Genomic DNA, 22,389 nt, shown 5'->3' with positions numbered 1-22,389 from the left:
TTTTTCATAATATATATACACAAAACCGTTTTAAAATATATTTTCACATCTTAAGTACCAAACTCTTCACTCATGACTTAAGTGGCTTAACAAAAGACCACTCATCAAAAATAAAATCAGAATGTGATCTAACAAGACCAATCCGTGCAAAATGAAAATTCTAATACAATAACTTAAAAGAAAAAATAATAAAGTAAAACAGATCAACATACCCTAGAGTGGTTTTGTCCTCTGATCTTGATGATTATCCAAACAGAAACAAATTAGATATTGCAGACTGCCAGAACATCAACAAGGACAAAGATTGGTGATCCAATTCCAACAAATAGAACTTTCACAATGAAACCTACAACAAAAATAAGTAACTTCGACAACCAAAAATGGGAATATGCAGAGCATAAAAGAAAAAAATAATCATAAAAATATATGAGTTGACACATCAAATATCCAATATCAGAGCAAGGTCAGGTCAGGTGTTCAACAGAACAAGCAAGCATCTAAAACCAAGATCAAAAGCCAAATCATAAGAGATCTGCAAAGAAAAAGAAGAAAAACCCATGATTCAAATGCAAAACAGAAATGTCAACGAGGCGTAGCTGAGCAAGTAACAATATGGCGGTTGCGGTATGGAGCAAGGGTCGAATCCCGCGACGATGAAAATGTCCTCCCACATGGGGTTTGCTCAATATCTGATTTACTCCCTCCCAATGACGTGGACAGTCGATGGGGACTAATAGAAATCAATAAAACACCCTGAAGAAAGCAATAAATCCAGACTGGAAAAAAAACACGCTTAAATCACAATAATTACCTCGTAACCCACAAATAAGATTACTCAAAGATGACTTCCATCAGCAACCACTTGACCTTCATTCATTATGATGTGTATACATCCCCTCGGATGAGTCTAGTGGTTAGCGCATGAGGTGTTGCCACAATGAGGTCTGGGGTTCGAATCTCGGTAAAGACGAGGTAAATACCTCCCTTATGTGCTAGTCACTATTCCAAAGGCTAGTAGCCGCTAGTGATTTACCTCCTCCGTGTTGGCCTTGGGACGAGTTGGCGGGGGCGCTGAGGTTGAGCGTATTCGCCTTTTTGCCACAATTATGATGCATATACAATTACAGAAAACCACCTAGTTTCTTTGTCCCAGCCTGCAACATGCATTGATGTATCTTTATCTTTACTCTATCCATATTCTTTCTTTCTAGTTCCTTAATTAGATTACAGTATGTGTTTTGTTTAGATGTGAACCCCGTCATGACCATTTTCTCAAAAAATAAATAAAATTGTTCTATTTTGCCATTTCAGCAAAGTCCAAGCACCAACAGATTATATGCACTAGAGTCAAGGCTAATATCTTTCTTAAACATGTGCCCAAGTAAATACAAAAGGACTCTCACCCATTTCCATTTACAACAAAGTTTCAATAAGGGTGTATAAGTTTTGATCTCAGGCTTGCAATCAAATTCTTGCATTGAGAAGACTAGCTTTAGAGCATTCTCTGCCTCAGAGTAATCACAAGAAGCTGAAATTAAGGTATTGAATGTGGTCACATCTGGTAAGATGCCGTTTTTGCACATTTGCTCAAATATGTGATGTGCATCTCGCAATTTCCCTGACTTCCCCATCAAAAAAATCAAAGAATTATAGAATGAGGTATCTGGAGCACAACCATCATCCTTCATCATCTCAAATACCAGCAAGGCTTCTTGAATTTCTTTGGTCTTAGCTAAAGAATGCATTATTATAGTATATGTGACAACATTGGGTTGACACCCATGCCCACTCATCTCATTAAGAATTGCACTAGCCATTCTAAAGTTCTTTTCCAAGCAATAGCCTTCAATCAGAGAAGTAAATGTAATCACACAAGGGGTATAACTAAATTCTCTCATTTCCTCAATCATTCTTATAGCCTCTTCTATTTTTCGTGCTTTGCTCCATCCATGAATCAAAATATTAAAACTACTAGCATTAGGTTGTACTTCATCCCTCAATTCCAAAAATGCATCTCTTGCATGCTTAACACTCTTCTCCTTACACAAGGTATCTAATAGTGCATTCATAGCAATGGTATCTTTCCTAACACCAAAGCTCTCAATGCTTTTGAAAGTCTTTATGGCATCACCCCACCTACCGACTCCAGCAAGCCTTCTCATCACCTTGGTCATGGTAGTTAGTGACACTAAGCCTCCAAGACAAACCATCTCATTGATCAAACTCCATATCACATCAAATTGTTTTGATTTCCCTAAAATGTCAACCATCATATCATAAGAAATAGAAGAGTGTTTGAAACTTGCTCGAGCACCAGCCCACCTAAAGAAGCCAAAGGATGAAACCAATCATTGCTAAATCTCTTCATTATCATATTGATCAAAGCCTCAGAAATTTCTACATTGCAACCAACAAAAGCTTGGAAGAGATCTTCAAAAGACGAAAAGTTCAACCTTAAAATTTTACATATCTTATCAACATGATTATCGTCTATATTGCAAGGCTCCTTTCCATAATCTAACCTAGAGTCGGTGGTTTTCCTTTTGGAATCACTAGCTTCCAAAAATTCCAACTTAGTCTGGAGCACAAAATCATCGACGTCCACATAATTATGCTAGTCATGTAGGTCCCTAAACCAATCGGGAGCTCTGGTGAATCAGTTAAGTTCCGATAAAGACTGCAAGGCAATGAAATTCGTTATCGCATAGCAAATGAAGAAATCAAGAAAAATTGACCACATCGAGCCATCACACAGACATCTGTGCAATATTCCCTAAGTCAAGGTTGACCTGGTTAACTACGCTTGAGATTGCTCAAGCTTGAGTCTTGATGTTTGAGTTTCGATGTTTAATAATACATTGAAATTACAACTGCAATCGTTCATTTGGAGAGATTGTTGGTACAATTCTCCTCTGGTCAAGGTTGACCAGTTAGGTGTGAAGAAGAGTCAAGTAGGTCAAGGTTGAATGGATACTCGACTGGGAAGTCCTGGTGAGTGAACCCAGGCAGATGGGAAGTCCTGGAGAGTAAAGTCAAACAGTTGGGAGATCCTAGTGAGTGAAGTCAGGTGAAAGATCTTGTGAGTGAAGCTAGGCAGAGGAGAAGACCTATTGAGTAAAGCTAGGCAAAGGAGAAGTCCTGGTGAGTGAAGTCAGGCAGAAGGAAAATCCTAGTGAGTGAAACCAGGTGAAAGACTTAGTGAGTGAAGCTAGGCGGAGGAGAAGTCTTGGTGAGTGAAGCCAGGCAGTATAAAAATCCTGGTGAGTGTAGCCAGGTGAAAAACCTAGTGAGTGAAGCTAGGCAGTATGAAAATTCTAGTGAGTGAAACTAAGTGAAGGTCCTAGTGAGTGAAGCCAGACAGATTGAAAGACCGGTGAGTGAAGCCAGGCATGTGGAAATCCAGATGGGTCAAAGGTTGACCGGACACACGATATTGAGAAGTCTAAGTTGGTCAAAGGATTGACCGGATACTTGGCACAAGGAAAATCATATGGCTCAAGGGTGATCGGACATCCGGTGGAAGGAAGTCCAAGTGGGTCACGGAGGACCGGACACTTGGCACGAGACGGTTTATCTAAGTGGGTTAAGGAGAACCACACTTAGTGTTCAGAAGTCCAGCGAGAAGTTGGTAAAGAGAAAGTCCAGATGGGTCAAAAGTTGACCAAACTCTTAGCGGTCGTAAGTCTAATAGAAAGTTGGCATGGAACTAGGAAGTTAGGACGTAGTAAACTGACGAAAGACATAACTTTTGATTTGGATATCGGAATGAGGTGATCTCGGATGGGAAACGAAGCTAATTTCAAGCTCCACACAGTTTTCTGCTTTCCAATCGATTGGGGGTTCAATCGATTGATAAATCAATTAGTTGACGTGATTTTGTGCAGAAAAGGTCGAATCGATTGGGTAATCGATCAAAACTTCCCAATTGATTGGTCAATCGATTGGGAGAGTTCCTGAGCAAACAATGAGCTTCAATTGATCAGTTGATCGATTGAAATCTCCAATTGATCGGGCAATCGATTGGGAGGCTGGAAAATCGCATGATAACCCCGGAAATCACACGAGACATGTTGAATTGATTGGGCAATCGATTCAAGCAATTTCCAAGAGCACAGAGGCGCTCTGGATCGATCAACCAATCGAACCAAAGCCTCTCCAATTGATTGAGAGCAATTTAATCGATTGGCATCTGACCGTTGGCGTTGAATAAAGCCGTTGCGAGTGTTTTTTTCAGCACTACTTCGCCCGATCCTTCTTCACCGAGCTCACCAGTCACCGCCAGTTCTTGAAGCTTCTTGGAGCAAGGTGTTTTGCACTTCAAGGTCAAGAGACGTTCCAAACAAGAAAGAGAAGCTAGCTAGGGTTCATTGTATAAAATCTTGTAAGATTTACTTGTATTTGCTTTTTCTTTTCTTCTTGTTGTTGTGTGAGTTTGTACAAGGCTTCTCCACCTTCGGTAGTTACCGTAAAGAAGTGTTTTTACTAGTGGAGTGTGTGTCGCGTGTGGATCCTTGGATTAGTCACCTCTTCTTGAGGTGGATACCAAGTAAATCCTAGTGTTAGCGTTGTAGTGTTGCTTGTTTTTTCCGTTGTTATCATCACGAAGCAAGCAACAAGTGCGACGAGCTATTCACCCCCTCTAGCTACATATCAACCCTAACAAGTGGTATCAGAGTGAGGTCGCTTTTCACCAGAATCATCGCCAAAAGGGGCAACAAAGCTCGAGGGTGAAGAAGTTGGAGCAAAATTCATCAAGTCAAAGAATTCATCAAGAGCTCAACTTCAAGATGGAATTCCGAGATGGACTCGGATTTGACATAACGGTGCCTCCATCATTTACAATGACGAGCTTCGATTCCTGGAAATCAAGGATAAAAAATTTTCTTATGATAGAGATAGAGCAATGATTTGCTCTAATGGAAGGCTTTGAAACTCCAAAGAATTCAAAAGGCAAGATCCTCAAGAAGAGCAAATGGAGTCAAGAGCAAATCCAAAGGTGCGAGGCAAATGACAAGGTAATCAAATTATTGGTTAGTTTATTGCCAAGTCCATTTCTATGCAAAATTAGAGAATTTGGAGATGTTAAAGAATTGTGAAACAAATTGGCCAAGCTTCATGAAGAACCCTCCACTGTACCAAATCAAGAAGAATCCAAAGTGGGCAACTCATTGGATCAAGACCAAGAGGAAGAGGACATCGAAGTTGAAAGATGCTCAACTTCCGAAGAAGAAGTCCAAGACGCTTCATCCTCAAAGGAGTGCAATCAAAAGAACAAAAAGGGAGCATACTCTTTGTTTCATGTGCAAGAGGATGAAGATGATGAAGCCTCCACCTCTAGGATTGAGGGGGAGCTACATTCGATGACACCGGACCAAGAAGAAGGAGAAGCTTCTACTTCCAGGTCAAGCGAAGAAGAAAAAGATGGTATCACCTCCACAAATCAAGAAAAGTCAAATGGAGGGTCAAATGTCATTTCTACACGTGAAGATATAATTATTTCAATTAATAATAAAAATCATATTATATGCTTTGAGTGTAGGGGAAAAGGGCACTACAAGAGTAAGTGCCCAAAATTGGCCAAGAATAAAGGCCAAATGACAGACTCAAAGACCCAAGGCGCTCCTAACAAGGAGCACAGTAGTGTTTTTCTTGCAAGAAAAAACATTAAGCTGGATGTTCAGGGAAGAAGTGCTTGTACTTTCGGATTTACCCGATGGGCGAACCAAGAGGAAGGACACCCACCTCCAGGATTAGTTGAGTCTAAGGCCTTGACTGTGGATTATCAAAAAAAAGTCCTATGACCCTACATGTGTTATGTTATTGTTAAACAAAGACAAGGGGAAAAACCAATACAAGGTAAATGTGACATTGTACAAATTACCTCACGTCCAAATTGAGCAGGAAATTTCTTGTCATCAACAACATGAAACAGAGTTGAACAATCGGGGAGTTCCACATAGAACATACATGAATTGTTGTGGAATTGGGATCTCAACTGTTTTCTACCTTCACAATATCTAGTATCTGCAAAATAAAAACAAAAAAAAATTGAAATAGATGTTAAAAGAGACAACAATTTTGTCAAAAATGATAGAGATCAGGTCCACAAACAACACTGGTGGCTCATGTTACAAAAGAAACACAATCATCCAAGGGAGGACTATTGTGGTTTGATATTTAATTCCACTTTCATGACCGAGGACTATTGCGGAACTCTAGATCAGAGATATTCTTATTGGGATTCAATCAATTAGACTAGCTCATACTTTACTTGCTTATTGTACTAATGGATAATTTTTTTGTTAGTATTTTTACTCATGCTTCTAAATTGGTTTAACCCGATAAATCATTTCATGTGCTTATTGTAATATTTATTCCAACTAATAGCCAAAGAATCACTGATTCCATCAAACACAAGATGTAGCTCCTTCAGTTCATTCCAATGATGCAAGTTCAAACAGACTGTTATTATGTAGGAAAGAGAGATTGACATCAAGATCATCAATACGTAGAATCAAAAACACTCTGAACCTTGGATATGTAGATATGACGATTAAAGTTTACACACAGTTGTAACTCATCAACGTATTAGTCCTCTTAAAGAGTTTCCGCAAGCATTGCACAATTGCTTGATTCGCCTCATAACTAAATTGAACTGAAATGGCCACAAGGTGTGGTGAGGGTAACAATATGGCGGTTTTGTAGTATGTAGCAAGGGTTGAATCTTGGCAAAGCCGGTGAAAATGCCCTCCCACATGGGGTTTGCTCAATACCTATTTACTCCCTCCCAATGGCGTGGACAATCGGTGGGGACTAATAGAAATCAATAAAACACCCTGAATAAAGCAATAAATCCAGACTGGAAAAGAACAAGTTTAAATCACAACAATTACCTCGTAAACCACAAATGAGATTACTCAAAGATGACTTCCATCAAGAACCACTTGGCCTTCATGCATTATGATGCTTATACAATTGCTGAAAACCACCTAGTTTCATTGTCCCAGCCTGCAACATGCATTGTTGTATCTTTTACTTTACTCTATCCATATTCTTTTACGAAATCAATAAAACACCCTGAAGAAAGCAATAAATCCAGACTGGAAAAAAAACACGCTTAAATCACAATAATTACCTCGTAACCCACAAATAAGATTACTCAAAGATGACTTCCATCAGCAACCACTTGACCTTCATTCATTATGATGTGTATACATCCCCTCGGATGAGTCTAGTGGTTAGCGCATGAGGTGTTGCCACAATGAGGTCTGGGGTTCGAATCTCGGTAAAGACGAGGTAAATACCTCCCTTATGTGCTAGTCACTATTCCAAAGGCTAGTAGCCGCTAGTGATTTACCTCCTCCGTGTTGGCCTTGGGACGAGTTGGCGGGGGCGCTGAGGTTGAGCGTATTCGCCTTTTTGCCACAATTATGATGCATATACAATTACAGAAAACCACCTAGTTTCTTTGTCCCAGCCTGCAACATGCATTGATGTATCTTTATCTTTACTCTATCCATATTCTTTCTTTCTAGTTCCTTAATTAGATTACAGTATGTGTTTTGTTTAGATGTGAACCCCGTCATGACCATTTTCTCAAAAAATAAATAAAATTGTTCTATTTTGCCATTTCAGCAAAGTCCAAGCACCAACAGATTATATGCACTAGAGTCAAGGCTAATATCTTTCTTAAACATGTGCCCAAGTAAATACAAAAGGACTCTCACCCATTTCCATTTACAACAAAGTTTCAATAAGGGTGTATAAGTTTTGATCTCAGGCTTGCAATCAAATTCTTGCATTGAGAAGACTAGCTTTAGAGCATTCTCTGCCTCGGAGTAATCACAAGAAGTGAAATTAAGGTATTGAATGTGGTCACATCTGGTAAGATGCCGTTTTTGCACATTTGCTCAAATATGTGATGTGCATCTCGCAATTTCCCTGACTTCCCCATCAAAAAAATCAAAGAATTATAGAATGAGGTATCTGGAGCACAACCATCATCCTTCATCATCTCAAATACCAGCAAGGCTTCTTGAATTTCTTTGGTCTTAGCTAAAGAATGCATTATTATAGTATATGTGACAACATTGGGTTGACACCCATGCCCACTCATCTCATTAAGAATTGCACTAGCCATTCTAAAGTTCTTTTCCAAGCAATAGCCTTCAATCAGAGAAGTAAATGTAATCACACAAGGGGTATAACTAAATTCTCTCATTTCCTCAATCATTCTTATAGCCTCTTCTATTTTTCGTGCTTTGCTCCATCCATGAATCAAAATATTAAAACTACTAGCATTAGGTTGTACTTCATCCCTCAATTCCAAAAATGCATCTCTTGCATGCTTAACACTCTTCTCCTTACACAAGGTATCTAATAGTGCATTCATAGCAATGGTATCTTTCCTAACACCAAAGCTCTCAATGCTTTTGAAAGTCTTTATGGCATCACCCCACCTACCGACTCCAGCAAGCCTTCTCATCACCTTGGTCATGGTAGTTAGTGACACTAAGCCTCCAAGACAAACCATCTCATTGATCAAACTCCATATCACATCAAATTGTTTTGATTTCCCTAAAATGTCAACCATCATATCATAAGAAATAGAAGAGTGTTTGAAACTTGCTCGAGCACCAGCCCACCTAAAGAAGCCAAAGGATGGAAACCAATCATTGCTAAATCTCTTCATTATCATATTGATCAAAGCCTCAGAAATTTCTACATTGCAACCAACAAAAGCTTGGAAGAGATCTTCAAAAGACAAAAGTTCAACCTTAAAATTTTACATATCTTATCAACATGATTATCGTCTATATTGCAAGGCTCCTTTCCATAATCTAACCTAGAGTCGGTGGTTTTCCTTTTGGAATCACTAGCTTCCAAAAATTCCAACTTAGTCTGGAGCACAAAATCATCAGCGTCCACATAATTATGCTAGTCATGTAGGTCCCTAAACCAATCAGGGAGCTCTGGTGAATCAGTTAAGTTCCGATAAAGACTGCAAGGCAATGAAATTCGTTATCGCATAGCAAATGAAGAAATCAAGAAAAATTGACCACATCGAGCCATCACACAGACATCTGTGCAATATTCCCTAAGTCAAGGTTGACCTGGTTAACTACGCTTGAGATTGCTCAAGCTTGAGTCTTGATGTTTGAGTTTCGATGTTTAATAATACATTGAAATTACAACTGCAATCGTTCATTTGGAGAGATTGTTGGTACAATTCTCCTCTGGTCAAGGTTGACCAGTTAGGTGTGAAGAAGAGTCAAGTAGGTCAAGGTTGAATGGATACTCGACTGGGAAGTCCTGGTGAGTGAACCCAGGCAGATGGGAAGTCCTGGAGAGTAAAGTCAAACAGTTGGGAGATCCTAGTGAGTGAAGTCAGGTGAAAGATCTTGTGAGTGAAGCTAGGCAGAGGAGAAGACCTATTGAGTAAAGCTAGGCAAAGGAGAAGTCCTGGTGAGTGAAGTCAGGCAGAAGGAAAATCCTAGTGAGTGAAACCAGGTGAAAGACTTAGTGAGTGAAGCTAGGCGGAGGAGAAGTCTTGGTGAGTGAAGCCAGGCAGTATAAAAATCCTGGTGAGTGTAGCCAGGTGAAAAACCTAGTGAGTGAAGCTAGGCAGTATGAAAATTCTAGTGAGTGAAACTAAGTGAAGGTCCTAGTGAGTGAAGCCAGACAGATTGAAAGACTGGTGAGTGAAGCCAGGCACGTGGAAATCCAGATGGGTCAAAGGTTGACCGGACACCTGATATTGAGAAGTCTAAGTTGGTCAAAGGATTGACCGGATACTTGGCACAAGGAAAATCATATGGCTCAAGGGTGATCGGACATCTGGTGGAAGGAAGTCCAAGTGGGTCACAGAGGACCGGACACTTGGCACGAGACGGTTTATCTAAGTGGGTTAAGGAGAACCACACTTAGTGTTCAGAAGTCCAGCGAGAAGTTGGTAAAGAGAAAGTCCAGATGGGTCAAAAGTTGACCAAACTCTTAGCGGTCGTAAGTCTAATAGAAAGTTGGCATGGAACTAGGAAGTTCGGACGTAGTAAACTTCCGAAAGCCATAACTTTTGATTTGGATATCGGAATGAGGTGATCTCGGATGGGAAACGAAGCTAATTTCAAGCTCCACACAGTTTTCTGCTTTCCAATCGATTGGGGGGGGGGGGGGTTCAATCGATTGATAAATCAATTAGTTGACGTGATTTTGTGCAGAAAAGGTCTGAATCGATTGGGTAATCGATCAAAACTTCCCCAATTGATTGGTCAATCGATTGGGAGAGTTCCTGAGCAAACAATGAGCTTCTGAATTGATCAGTTGATCGATTGAAATCTCCAATTGATCGGGCAATCGATTGGGAGGCTGGAAAATCGCATGATAACCCTGGAAATCACACGAGACATGTTGAATTGATTGGGCAATCGATTCAAGCAATTTCCAAGAGCACAGAGGCGCTCTGGATCGATCAACCAATCGAACCAAAGCCTCTCCAATTGATTGAGAGCAATTTAATCGATTGGCATCTGACCGTTGGCGTTGAATAAAGCCGTTGCGAGTGTTTTTTTCAGCACTACTTCGCCCGATCCTTCTCGACACTTCACTGCGACATTTCCAGAGCTCACCGCCAGTTCTTGAAGCTTCTTGGAGCAAGGTGTTTTTGCACTTCCAAGGTCAAGAGACGTTCCAAACAAGAAAGAGAAGCTAGCTAGGGTTCATTGTATAAAATCTTGTAAGATTTACTTGTATTTGCTTTTTCTTTTCTTCTTGTTGTTGTGTGAGTTTGTACAAGGCTTCTCCACCTTCGGTAGTTACCGTAAAGAAGTGTTTTTACTAGTGGAGTGTGTGTCGCGTGTGGATCCTTGGATTAGTCACCTCTTCTTGAGGTGGATACCAAGTAAATCCTAGTGTTAGCGTTGTATTTGTGTTTCTTGTTCTTTCCGTTGCGTATCATCACTAAGAAACAAGCAACGACGAGCGCGACGAGCTATTCACCCCCTCTAGCTACATATCAACCCTAACAAGTGGTATCAGAGTGAGGTCGCTTTTCACCAGAATCATCGCCAAAAGGGGCAACAAAGCTCGAGGGTGAAGAAGTTGGAGCAAAATTCATCAAGTCAAAGAATTCATCAAGAGCTCAACTTCAAGATGGAATTCCGAGATGGACTCGGATTTGACATAACGGTGCCTCCATCATTTACAATGACGAGCTTCGATTCCTGGAAATCAAGGATAAAAAATTTTCTTATGATAGAGATAGAGCAATGATTTGCTCTAATGGAAGGCTTTGAAACTCCAAAGAATTCAAAAGGCAAGATCCTCAAGAAGAGCAAATGGAGTCAAGAGCAAATCCAAAGGTGCGAGGCAAATGACAAGGTAATCAAATTATTGGTTAGTTTATTGCCAAGTCCATTTCTATGCAAAATTAGAGAATTTGGAGATGTTAAAGAATTGTGAAACAAATTGGCCAAGCTTCATGAAGAACCCTCCACTGTACCAAATCAAGAAGAATCCAAAGTGGGCAACTCATTGGATCAAGACCAAGAGGAAGAGGACATCGAAGTTGAAAGATGCTCAACTTCCGAAGAAGAAGTCCAAGACGCTTCATCCTCAAAGGAGTGCAATCAAAAGAACAAAAAGGGAGCATACTCTTTGTTTCATGTGCAAGAGGATGAAGATGATGAAGCCTCCACCTCTAGGATTGAGGGGGAGCTACATTCGATGACACCGGACCAAGAAGAAGGAGAAGCTTCTACTTCCAGGTCAAGCGAAGAAGAAAAAGATGGTATCACCTCCACAAATCAAGAAAAGTCAAATGGAGGGTCAAATGTCATTTCTACACGTGAAGATATAATTATTTCAATTAATAATAAAAATCATATTATATGCTTTGAGTGTAGGGGAAAAGGGCACTACAAGAGTAAGTGCCCAAAATTGGCCAAGAATAAAGGCCAAATGACACTTAAGGGCAAGAAGAAGCCCAAGGAGACCGCTCCCACAACAAAGAAAAGCAAGGAGCACATTGAGTGTTTTTCTTGCAACCAAAAAGAACATTACCGGAGCCAATGTTCAAAGGGGAAGAAGTCCCGCTTGTACTTTCGGATTTACCCGATGGGCGAACCAAGAGGAAGGACACCCACCTCCAGGATTAGTTGAGTCTAAGGCACTGACTCGTGGATTATCAAAAAAAAAAGTCCTATGACCCTACATGTGTTATGTTATTGTTAAACAAAGACAAGGGGAAAAACCAATACAAGGTAAATGTGACATTGTACAAATTACCTCACGTCCAAATTGAACAGGAAATTTCTTGTCATCAACAACATGAAACAGAGTTGAACAATCAGGGAGTTCCACATAGAACATACATGAATTGTTGTGGAATTGGGATCTCAACTGTTTTCTACCTTCACAATATCTAGTATCTGCAAAAATAAAAAACAAAAAAAAATTGAAATAGATGTTAAAAGAGACAACAATTTTGTCAAAAATGATAGAGATCAGGTCCACAAACAACACTGGTGGCTCATGTTACAAAAGAAACACAATCATCCAAGGGAGGACTATTGTGGTTTGATATTTAATTCCACTTTCATGACCGAGGACTATTGCGGAACTCTAGATCAGAGATATTCTTATTGGGATTCAATCAATTAGACTAGCTCATACTTTACTTGCTTATTGTACTAATGGATAATTTTTTTGTTAGTATTTTTACTCATGCTTCTAAATTGGTTTAACCCGATAAATCATTTCATGTGCTTATTGTAATATTTATTCCAACTAATAGCCAAAGAATCACTGATTCCATCAAACACAAGATGTAGCTCCTTCAGTTCATTCCAATGATGCAAGTTCAAACAGACTGTTATTATGTAGGAAAGAGAGATTGACATCAAGATCATCAATACGTAGAATCAAAAACACTCTGAACCTTGGATATGTAGATATGACGATTAAAGTTTACACACAGTTGTAACTCATCAACGTATTAGTCCTCTTAAAGAGTTTCCGCAAGCATTGCACAATTGCTTAACAGATTCGCCTCATAACTAAATTAGAACTGAAATGGCCACAAGGTGTGGCTGAGCCGGTAACAATATGGCAGTTTTGTAGTATGTAGCAAGGGTTGAATCTTGGCAAAGCCGGTGAAAAATGCCCTCCCACATGGGGTTTGCTCAATACCTATTTACTCCCTCCCAATGGCGTGGACAGTCGGTGGGGACTAATAGAAATCAATAAAACACCCTGAATAAAGCAATAAATCCAGACTGGAAAAAGAACAAGTTTAAATCACAACAATTACCTCGTAAACCACAAATGAGATTACTCAAAGATGACTTCCATCAGCAACCACTTGGCCTTCATGCATTATGATGCTTATACAATTGCTGAAAACCACCTAGTTTCATTGTCCCAGCCTGCAACATGCATTGTTGTATCTTTTACTTTACTCTATCCATATTCTTTTTTTTCCAGTTCCTTGATTAGAATACAGTATGTGTTTTGTTTAGGTGTGAACCCCGTCATGAACATTTTCTCAAAAAATAAACAAGAGTGTTCTATTTTTCCAGTTCGGCAAAGTCCAAGCACCAACAGATTATATGCACTAAAGTCAAGGCTAATATCTTTCTTAAACATGTGCCCAACTAAATACAAAAGGACTCTCACCCATTTCCATTTACAACAAAGTTTCAATAAGGGTGTGTAAGTTTTGATTTCAGGCTTGCAATCAAATTCTTGCATTGAGAAGACTAGCTTTAGAGCATTCTCTGCCTCAGAGTAATCACAGGAAGCTGAAATTAAGGTATTGAATGTGGTCACATCTGGTAAGATGTCGTTTTTGCACATTTGCTCAAATATGTGATGTGCATCTCGCAATTTCCCTGACTTCCCCATCAAAAAAATCAAAGAATTATAGAATGAGGTATCTGGAGCACAACCATCATCCTTCATCATCTCAAATACCAACAAGGCTTCTTGAATTTCTTTGGCCTTAGCCAAAGAATGCATTATTAAAGTATATGTGACAACATTGGGTTGACACCCATGCCCACACATCTCATTAAGAATTGCACTGACCATTCTAAAGTTCTTTTCCAAGCAATAGCCTTCAATCAAAGAAGTGAATGTAATCACACAAGGGGTATAACTAAATTCTCTCATTTCCTCAATCATTCTTATAGCCTCTTCTATTTTCTGTGCTTTGCTCCATCCATGAATCAAAATATTAAAACTACTAGCATTAGGTTGTACTTCATCCCTCAATTCCAAAAATGCATCTCTTTCATGCTTAACACGCTTCTCCTTACACAAGGTATCTAATAGTGCATTAATAGCAATGGTATCTTTCCTAACACCAAAGCTCTCAATGCTTTTGAAAGTCTTTATGGAATCACCCCACCTACCGGCTCCAACAAGCCTTCTCATCACCTTGGTCATGGTAGTTAGTGACACTAAGCCTCCAAGACAAACCATCTTATTGATCAAACTCCACATCACATCAAATTGTTTCGATTTCCCTAAAATGTCAACCAACATATCATAAGAAATAGGAGAGTGTTTGAAACTTGCTAGAGCACCAGCCCACCTAAAGAAGCCAAAGGCTGGAAACCAGTCATTACTAAATCTCTTCAACACCGTATTGATCAAAACCTCAGAAATGTCTACATTGCAACCGACAAAAGCTTGGAAGAGATCTTCAAAGGACGTGAAGTTCAACCTTAAAACTTTACATATCTTATCAACATCATTATTGTCTATATTGCAAGGCTCCTTTCCATAATCAAACCTAGAGTCGGTGGTTTTCCTTTTGGAATCACTAGCTTTCAAAAGTTCCAACTTAGTTTGGAGCACAAAGTCATCGGCGTCCACATAATTATGATGGTCATGGGGATGCCTAAACCAATCAGGGAGCTCAGGTGAATCAGTGAAGGTCCGATAAAGGCTGCAAGGCAATGAACTTCGTTGTCGCACAGCAAATGAAGAAATCAAGAAAAACTGACCACATTGAGCCGTCACACAGACATCTATGCAATAGTCCCTTGGTCAAGGTTGACCTGGTTGACTACACTTGAGATGGCTCAATCTTGAGTCTTGAAATTTGGGTTTCAATGTTTGACAATATATGGAGATTGTAGGTGTAATCGTTCATTTGGAGAGATTGTTGGTATAATTCTCCTCTGGTCAAGGTTGACCAGTTAGGTATGAATAAGAGTCAAGTAAGTCAAGGTTGAACGGATACTCGACTGGGATGTCCTGGTGAGTGAACCCAGGCAAATGGAAAGTTCTGGTGAGTAAAGTCAGGCAGTTGGGAGATTCTGGTGAGTGAAGTCAGGTGAAAGACCTAGTGAGTGAAGCTAGGCAGAGGAGAATGTTGGAACCCCAAGGTTGTTTTGGTGTGATCAATAAGTTAAGTTAGGTCCTGTTTGTTTCTAACCTTGTGTCTAAAGTGTGCAGGAGCTAGGAACACAGGTAGTCGAGCGGAAGACGCAGCTAGCGAGAAGGACGGCAGTCCGAGGGACGAGGTGCTGCGGAAGAGTACACCGGCGGACGAGAAGGAAGCGCGCGGTGATTCCGAGGGACGAAAGCCTGAGCGGAAGATTGCTCGGGGAGCAAGAGACGCAGCTAGCGAGAAGGTCGACGACCGAGGGACGAAGACTGCGGATGAGTACGCTGGTGGACGAGAAGGAAACACGAGGCAATTCCGAGGGACGAGAAGCCGGAGGGAAGCCCGCTCGAGAAGACTGGAAGTTGGGTTCGGGTGAGCCCTTTTCCGAATGGCAGAGATCACCCAAGTGAGCGGATCCGGGGAGAAGAACCGGACCGAGGCGGGACTGAACCAGAGAAGATGTCCCGGACGAAAAAGTCAACGGCTGTTGACTTTGGGCTCCGGGGCGCCCGGATCCTGATTTTGACCAAGATCGCGATTTTCGCGATCTGAACGTTAGGGGATAAAGTTTTATCCCCCCAGGGCGCCCGGAACCCTTCCAGGCGCCCCGACCAAGGCTATAAATATAGCTTTGGTCCAGAAGCTTTAAATCATCTCAGTAATTAGCATTCCAAACACTTGTGCGCTCACTATTCTAGTTTATCTTCTGTTTTTGTGCTTTCACCTGTGTAAGAGGCTTCTCCGCCCGAAGGAGTTTTTTAGTGCGATCACTTTCCTTGGATTAACAACCTCCCCGGTTGTAACCAAGTCAAACACGGTGCCTCGTTTCTTTCTTGTATTTCTGCTTAGCTAATTTTATACAAGTGTTAGTTTAAGAGTTCGAGAAGGGTCTTTGTTGTTTTTTTTACAGGCTATTCAACCTCCCCTTCTAGCCAGCCCAACGGTCCTACAAGTGGTATCAGAGCCAAGGCGCTTCAGGAGGACTAACCGCCGAACGAAGCAACGAGATGGCCGGACCAAGCATTCACCCGTCGAAATTCGAAGGGGATTTCGCCACTTGGAAAAAACATATGCAGGTATTTCTTACAACAGATATTGAATTATTTTTAACAATGAAACTTGGCTTTCAAGCTCCAGAGGACAAGGAAATAGATAAATGGACAAAAAAGGAGCAGGCCGACTTCGTAGCGAATGGCAAAGCAGAATACCATCTGCTAAGCGTTCTTCCGCCTCAAGAAGTCAACAGGATCGGTAAATACAACTCTACAAAGGAACTTTGGGAGAAGTTCCTCGAGCTGCACGAAGGAACGTCCGAAGCTAAGCTCGCCAGAAGAGATCTGCTTCGCAATCAGCTCACCAGCCTGCGACTTGGGGAAGACGAGTCAGTCGCACATCTATACTCGAGAATAAAAGAAATTATCATCGGTCTTTCGAATCTCGGAGAAAAGGTAAGTAACCGAGATTCGCTCAGGTACGATTTAAATTCCTTTCCTAGAAATACCAAATGGGCATCATTAGTAGATGCATTTTACATTTCTAAAGATTTAGAAAAGATTTCATTAGAAGAATTCTTTTCAACATTTGAAGTGCATGAGTCAAGATGTGCAGGAATGAAGGAGCCTAAAAACAACGTCGCCCTCAAAGCCTCGAGAGACGAACCAGAATCGGAATCCTCTCTCGACGACGAGGAAATGGTAATGATGGTAAGAAGATTCAAGAAACTTTGTAAATCCAGATCTACTAACCATCCGCAGGGAAAGAGGAGAAGAACGATCCGCTGCTACCACTGCGATGAAGAATGGCACGTCAAGGATAACTGCCCCAAGCTGAAGAACAAGGACAAGGAGAAGGGTAAGAAGCATATCCAAAAGCGAAAGGCCCTAAAGGCGACGTGGGACGATACATCATCCGAATCAGAAGTCGAAGCTTTCTCCGGACTCGCACTGATGGCGAGTCATAAAGACGACGACTGCGATTCAAGCTCTTCCGAAATAAGCATCGAGAGCATCGATGAAGGGGGAGACACGTCAGAAGAAAGCAACAGCTCAAGGGGAGAAACGGACAATGAGATCGACAAGGTAAGTCAGGTACGATCTCTTCCCCCCAATAAAATATTTAAGTTCGTTAAACTTTTAACAAAAAATTGCTGCAAATTAGAAAGTCAAAATAAAAATTTAAAAGTAATTCTAGCTAAGTCTTGTCCCTTAGAAGATTAGATAAATTAAAACTAGCAAATGAAAAATTGAAACTTGAAAATGATGATTTGAAAATGCAAGTAGATAACTTGAGAAACCATGCATGTTCATCTAAAACCAATGTTAGAAGATTTAATAATTTAAATTGGTACTTTAAATATCACCCTGGACAAATTAGAAACATTTCAAGAAAATATGTTCCTAAAAACTTTTTAGTTAATCCAGTAGGCTGGAACCTATATTGGGTTCCAAAGTCATGCTTAAATTAATTTTAAAATTAAAATTACGCCTTAGGTGAGAAAATTAAACAAAGAATTTCTTTATGAGGCTTTGTCTAAGGAAGTGGTTGTTGCTCCAATAACTAAGAAAGCCTAGTGCCTCGCCACAATCTGGAAGCCAAAATATTGAAATAAATGTTTAATTAACTTACTAATGAAGCATTAATACAAGAATTAATTAGTGCTTGAAAAAGGTTATTCAAAACATTTTATTTCAAATTAGAAATTTACTTACTTAGAAATTTTTTTGCCTAAGTCAATATTTAAAAAAAAAATACTTAAAAATGTAAGTTAGGATTTTTTAAATTAAAATTTTTTTAGGATTTTTTATACTTAGAAATATTCTCAAAAATCATTTTTTTTCTAAGTTAAGAACTTTTTTCTTGAAACTAGAAATCTCAGCTTAAATTACTTAGAAAAATTTTCTAAATCTCTTAAAAAAACTTAGAAATTTTTTTTAGAAATACTTTTTTAACCCTTAGATTGTTTTTCTTGGAACCTCATTTTTTTGTGATCAAAGGGAGAGAAGGGAAAGTATAAGTCTAGGGGGAGGTAGATAGATTTAATTTGATTTTATCTTTTCTATCTTTTTACACTTAAATTGAAAATTAAGTTAATTTACTTAATGTTATTTAATGTCTATTTTAACCCTAGCTTAACTTGGGTTGATCACACCAAAAAGGGGGGGATTGTTGGAACCCCAAGGTTGTTTTGGTGTGATCAACAAGTTAAGTTAGGTCCTGTTTGTTTCTAACCTTGTGTCTAAAGTGTGCAGGAGCTTAGGAACACAGGTAGTCGAGCGGAAGACGCAACTAGCGAGAAGGACGGTAGTCCGAGGGACGAGGTGCTGCGGAAGAGTACACCGGTGGACGAGAAGGAAGCGCGCGGTGGTTCCGAGGGACGAAAGCCGGAGCGGAAGATTGCTCGGGGAGCAAGAGACGCAGCTAGCGAGAAGGTCGACGACCGAGGGACGAAGACTACGGATGAGTACGCTGGCGGACGAGAAGGAAACACGCGACAATTCCGAGGGACGAGAAGCCGGAGGGAAGCCCGCTCGAGAAGACCGGAAGTTGGGTTCGGGTGAGCCCTTTTCCGGATGGCAGAGATCACCCAAGTGAGCGGATCCGGAGGAGAAGAACCGGACCGAGGCGGGACTGAACCAGAGAAGAGGTCCCGGACGAAAAAGTCAACGGTTGTTGACTTTGGGCTCCGGGGCGCCCGGAACAGTCCGAGGCGCCCGGAACCCTTCCGGGCGCCCGAACCCTGGTTTTGACCAAGATCGCGATTTACGCGATCTGAACGTTGGGGGATAAAGTTTTATCCCCCCAGGGCACCCGAAACCCTTCCAGGCGCCCCGACCAAGGCTATAAATATAGCCTTGGTCCAGAAGCTTTAAATCATCTCAGTAATTAGCATTCCAAACACTTGTGCGCTCACTATTCTAGTTTAGCTTCTGTTTTTGTGCTTTCACCTGTGTAAGAGGCTTCTCCGCCCGAAGGAGTTTTTTAGTGCGATCACTTTCCTTGGATTAACAACCTCCCCGGTTGTAACCAAGTCAAACACGGTGCCTCGTTTCTTTCTTGTATTTCTGCTTAGCTAATTTTATACAAGTGTTAGTTTAAGAGTTCGAGAAGGGTCTTTGTTGTTCTTTTTTTACAGGCTATTCAACCCCCCCCCCCTTCTAGCCGGCGTAACGGTCCTACAGAGAAGACCTAGTGAGTGAAGCTAGGCAAAGGAGAAGTTCCGGTGAGTGAAACTAGACAAAAGGAAAATCCTGGTAAGTGAAGTAAAAATAAAGACCTAGTGAGTGAAGTTAGGCAGAGGAGAAGTCCTGGTGAATGATGTCAGGCAGTATGAAAATCCTGGTGAGTGAAGCCAGGTGAAAGACCTAGTGAGTGAAGCTAGGCAATATGAAAATCCTAGTGAGTGAAGCCAGGCAAATTGAAAGACCTGGTGAGTTAATCCAGGCACGTGGAAATCCAGATGGGTCAAAGGTTGATCGAACACCTGGTATTGAGAAGTCCAAGTAGGTCAAAGGATTGACCGGATACTTGGCACAAGGAAATCAAGATGGGTCAAGGGTGATCGGACATCTGGTGGAAGGAAGTCCAAGTGGGTCACGGAGGACCAAACACTTGGCACGAGATGGTATATCTAAGTGGGTCAAGGAGGACCGCACTTAGTGATCAGAAGTCCAATAAGAAGTTGGCAAAGAGAAAGTCCAGATGGGTCAAAAGTTGACCAAACTGTTAGCAGTCGTAAGTCTAATAGGGAGTTGGCATGGAATTAGAAAGTTCGGACGTAGTAAACTTCCGAAGGCCATAACTTTTGACTCAGATATCGGAATGAGGTGATCTCGGATGCGAAACGAAGCTAATTTAAAGCTCTACACAGTTTTCTTCTTGCCAATCGATTGGCCAATCGATTGGTTGTCGTGATTTTGTGCAAAAAAGGTCTAGATGGATTGGGTAATCGATCAACACTTCCCCAATCAATTGGAAGAGTTTCTGAGCGAACAGTGAGCTTCTGTATTGATTAGTTGATCGATTGAAACCTCCAATCGATCGGGCAATCGATTGGGAAGCTGGAAAATCGCACGATAGCCCAGGAAATCAAGCGAGACATGTTGAATCAATTGGGTAATCGATTCAAGCAATTTCCAAGAGCACAGAGGTGCTCTGGATCGATCAAGCGATCGATCCAAAGCCTCCCCAATCGATTGAGAGCAATTCAATCGATTGACATCCGACCGTTGGCGCTGAATAAAGCCGTTGCGAGCGTTTTCTTCATCACTACTTCACCCGATCCTTCTCGACACTTCACTGCGACATTTCCAGAGCTCACCGCCAGTTCTTGAAACTTCTTGGAGCATGGTGTTTTTGCACTTCCAAGGTCAAGAGGCGCTCCAAACAAGAAGGAGAAGCTAGCTAGGGTTCATTGTATAAAATCTTGTAAGATTTACTTGTATTTGCTTCTTATTTTCTTCTTGTTGTTGTGTGAGTTTGTACAAGGCTTCTCCGCCTTCGGTAGTAACCATAAAAGAGTGTTTTTAACAGTGGAGTGTGTGTCGCGTGTGTATCCTTGAATTAGTCACCTCTTCTTGAGGTGGATATCAAGTAAATCCTAGTGTTAGCGTTGTATTTGTGTTTCTTGTTCTTTCCACTGCGTATCATCACCAAGAAACAAGCAACGATGAGTGCGACGAGCTATTCACCCCCCCTCTAGCTACATATCGACCCTAACAAGTGGTATCAGAGCGAGGTTGTTCTTCACTGGAACCATCGCCGGAAGGGGCAACAAAGCTCGAGGGTGAAGAAGTTGGAGCAAAATTCATCAAGTCAAAGAATTCATCTAGAGCTCAACTTCAAGTTGGAATTCCGAGATGGACTCGAATTCGACACAAGGGTGCCTCCATCATTTACAATGACGAGCTTTGATTTTTGGAATTCAAGGATCGAAAATTTTCTTATGATGGAGATAGAGCAATGGTTTACTCTAATGGAAGGCTTCGAAGCTCCAAAGAATTCAAAAGGCAAGATCCTCAAAAAGAGCAAATGGAGTCAAGAGCAAATCCAAAAGTACGAGGCAAATGACAAGGTAACCAAATTATTGGTTAGTTTATTGCCAAGTCTAATTTTATGCAAAATTAGAGAATTTGGAGATGCAAAAAGAATTGTGGAACAAATTGGCCGAGCTTCATGAAGAACCCTCCACTGTACCAAATCAAGAAGAATCCAAAGAGGGTAACTCATTGGAGCAAGACCCAGAGGAAGAGGACATCGAAGTAGAAAGATACTCAACTTCCGAAGAAGAAGTCCAAGACGCTTCACCCTCAAAGGAGTGCAATCAAAAGAACAAAGAGGGAGCATAATCTTTGTTTCATGTGCAAGAGGATGAAGATGATGAAGCATCCACCTTTAGGATTGAGGGGAAGCGACATTCGATGACACCAGAGCAAGAAGAAGGAGAAGCTTCTACTTTCGGGCCAAGCAAAGAAGAAAAAGATGGTGCCACCTCCACAAATCAAGAAAAGTTAAATGGAGGGTCAAGTGTCATTTCTACACGTGAAGGTATAATTATTTCAATTAATAATAAAAATCATATTATATACTATTAGTGTAGGGAAAAAGAGCACTATAATAGTAAGTGCCCAAAATTGGCCAAGAATAAAGGCCAAGTGACTCTTATGGGCAAGAAGAAGCCCAAGGAGACCGCCCACACAACAAAGAAAAGCAAGGAGCACATTGTGTGCTTTTCTTGCAACCAAAAAGGACATTACCGGAGCCAATGTTCAAAGGGGAAGAAGTCAGTCAAGCCAAAAAGAGGAAGCACAAATCAAGGGGGAGCTTCCAAGGTAAAACCCAAAGTATCATTTATTGAACCTACCTCTTTAAATAATGGTAAAAAGCATGTTAGCTCTAATTTATTTCATTTTAATGTCATTTACCATAAAGATAGGAAACATGATAGAATTAAGGAAAATTATGTAGCCTAAGATGCTAAAATCACTCAACCAAAGGTTAGT

General features: G+C 40.8%; 1 protein-coding gene and 2 pseudogenes across 1 annotated transcript; all 3 read right to left on the bottom strand.

The window, feature by feature from the left end:
* Window positions 1–1,121: 1,121 nt before the first annotated feature.
* On the bottom strand, window positions 1,122–6,127 carry LOC121978352 (annotated as a pseudogene).
* Window positions 6,128–7,445: 1,318 nt separating this feature from the next.
* Window positions 7,446–9,021, bottom strand: LOC121978351 (annotated as a pseudogene).
* Window positions 9,022–13,307: 4,286 nt separating this feature from the next.
* LOC121978350 (pentatricopeptide repeat-containing protein At3g22670, mitochondrial-like) lies at window positions 13,308–21,146 on the bottom strand. Its single transcript, XM_042530708.1, is given in 3 exon segments — window positions 13,308–13,472; window positions 13,474–15,000; window positions 21,108–21,146. Coding segments are annotated over 3 exon segments (1,674 nt in total). The 3' UTR covers window positions 13,308–13,364.
* Between the last annotated feature and the right edge of the window lie 1,243 nt (window positions 21,147–22,389).

This window comes from Zingiber officinale, chromosome 4B (genome assembly GCF_018446385.1).
Source record: "Zingiber officinale cultivar Zhangliang chromosome 4B, Zo_v1.1, whole genome shotgun sequence".
Classification (NCBI taxonomy): Eukaryota; Viridiplantae; Streptophyta; class Magnoliopsida; order Zingiberales; family Zingiberaceae; genus Zingiber; species Zingiber officinale.
This window is presented reverse-complemented; position numbering and strand designations above follow the sequence as displayed.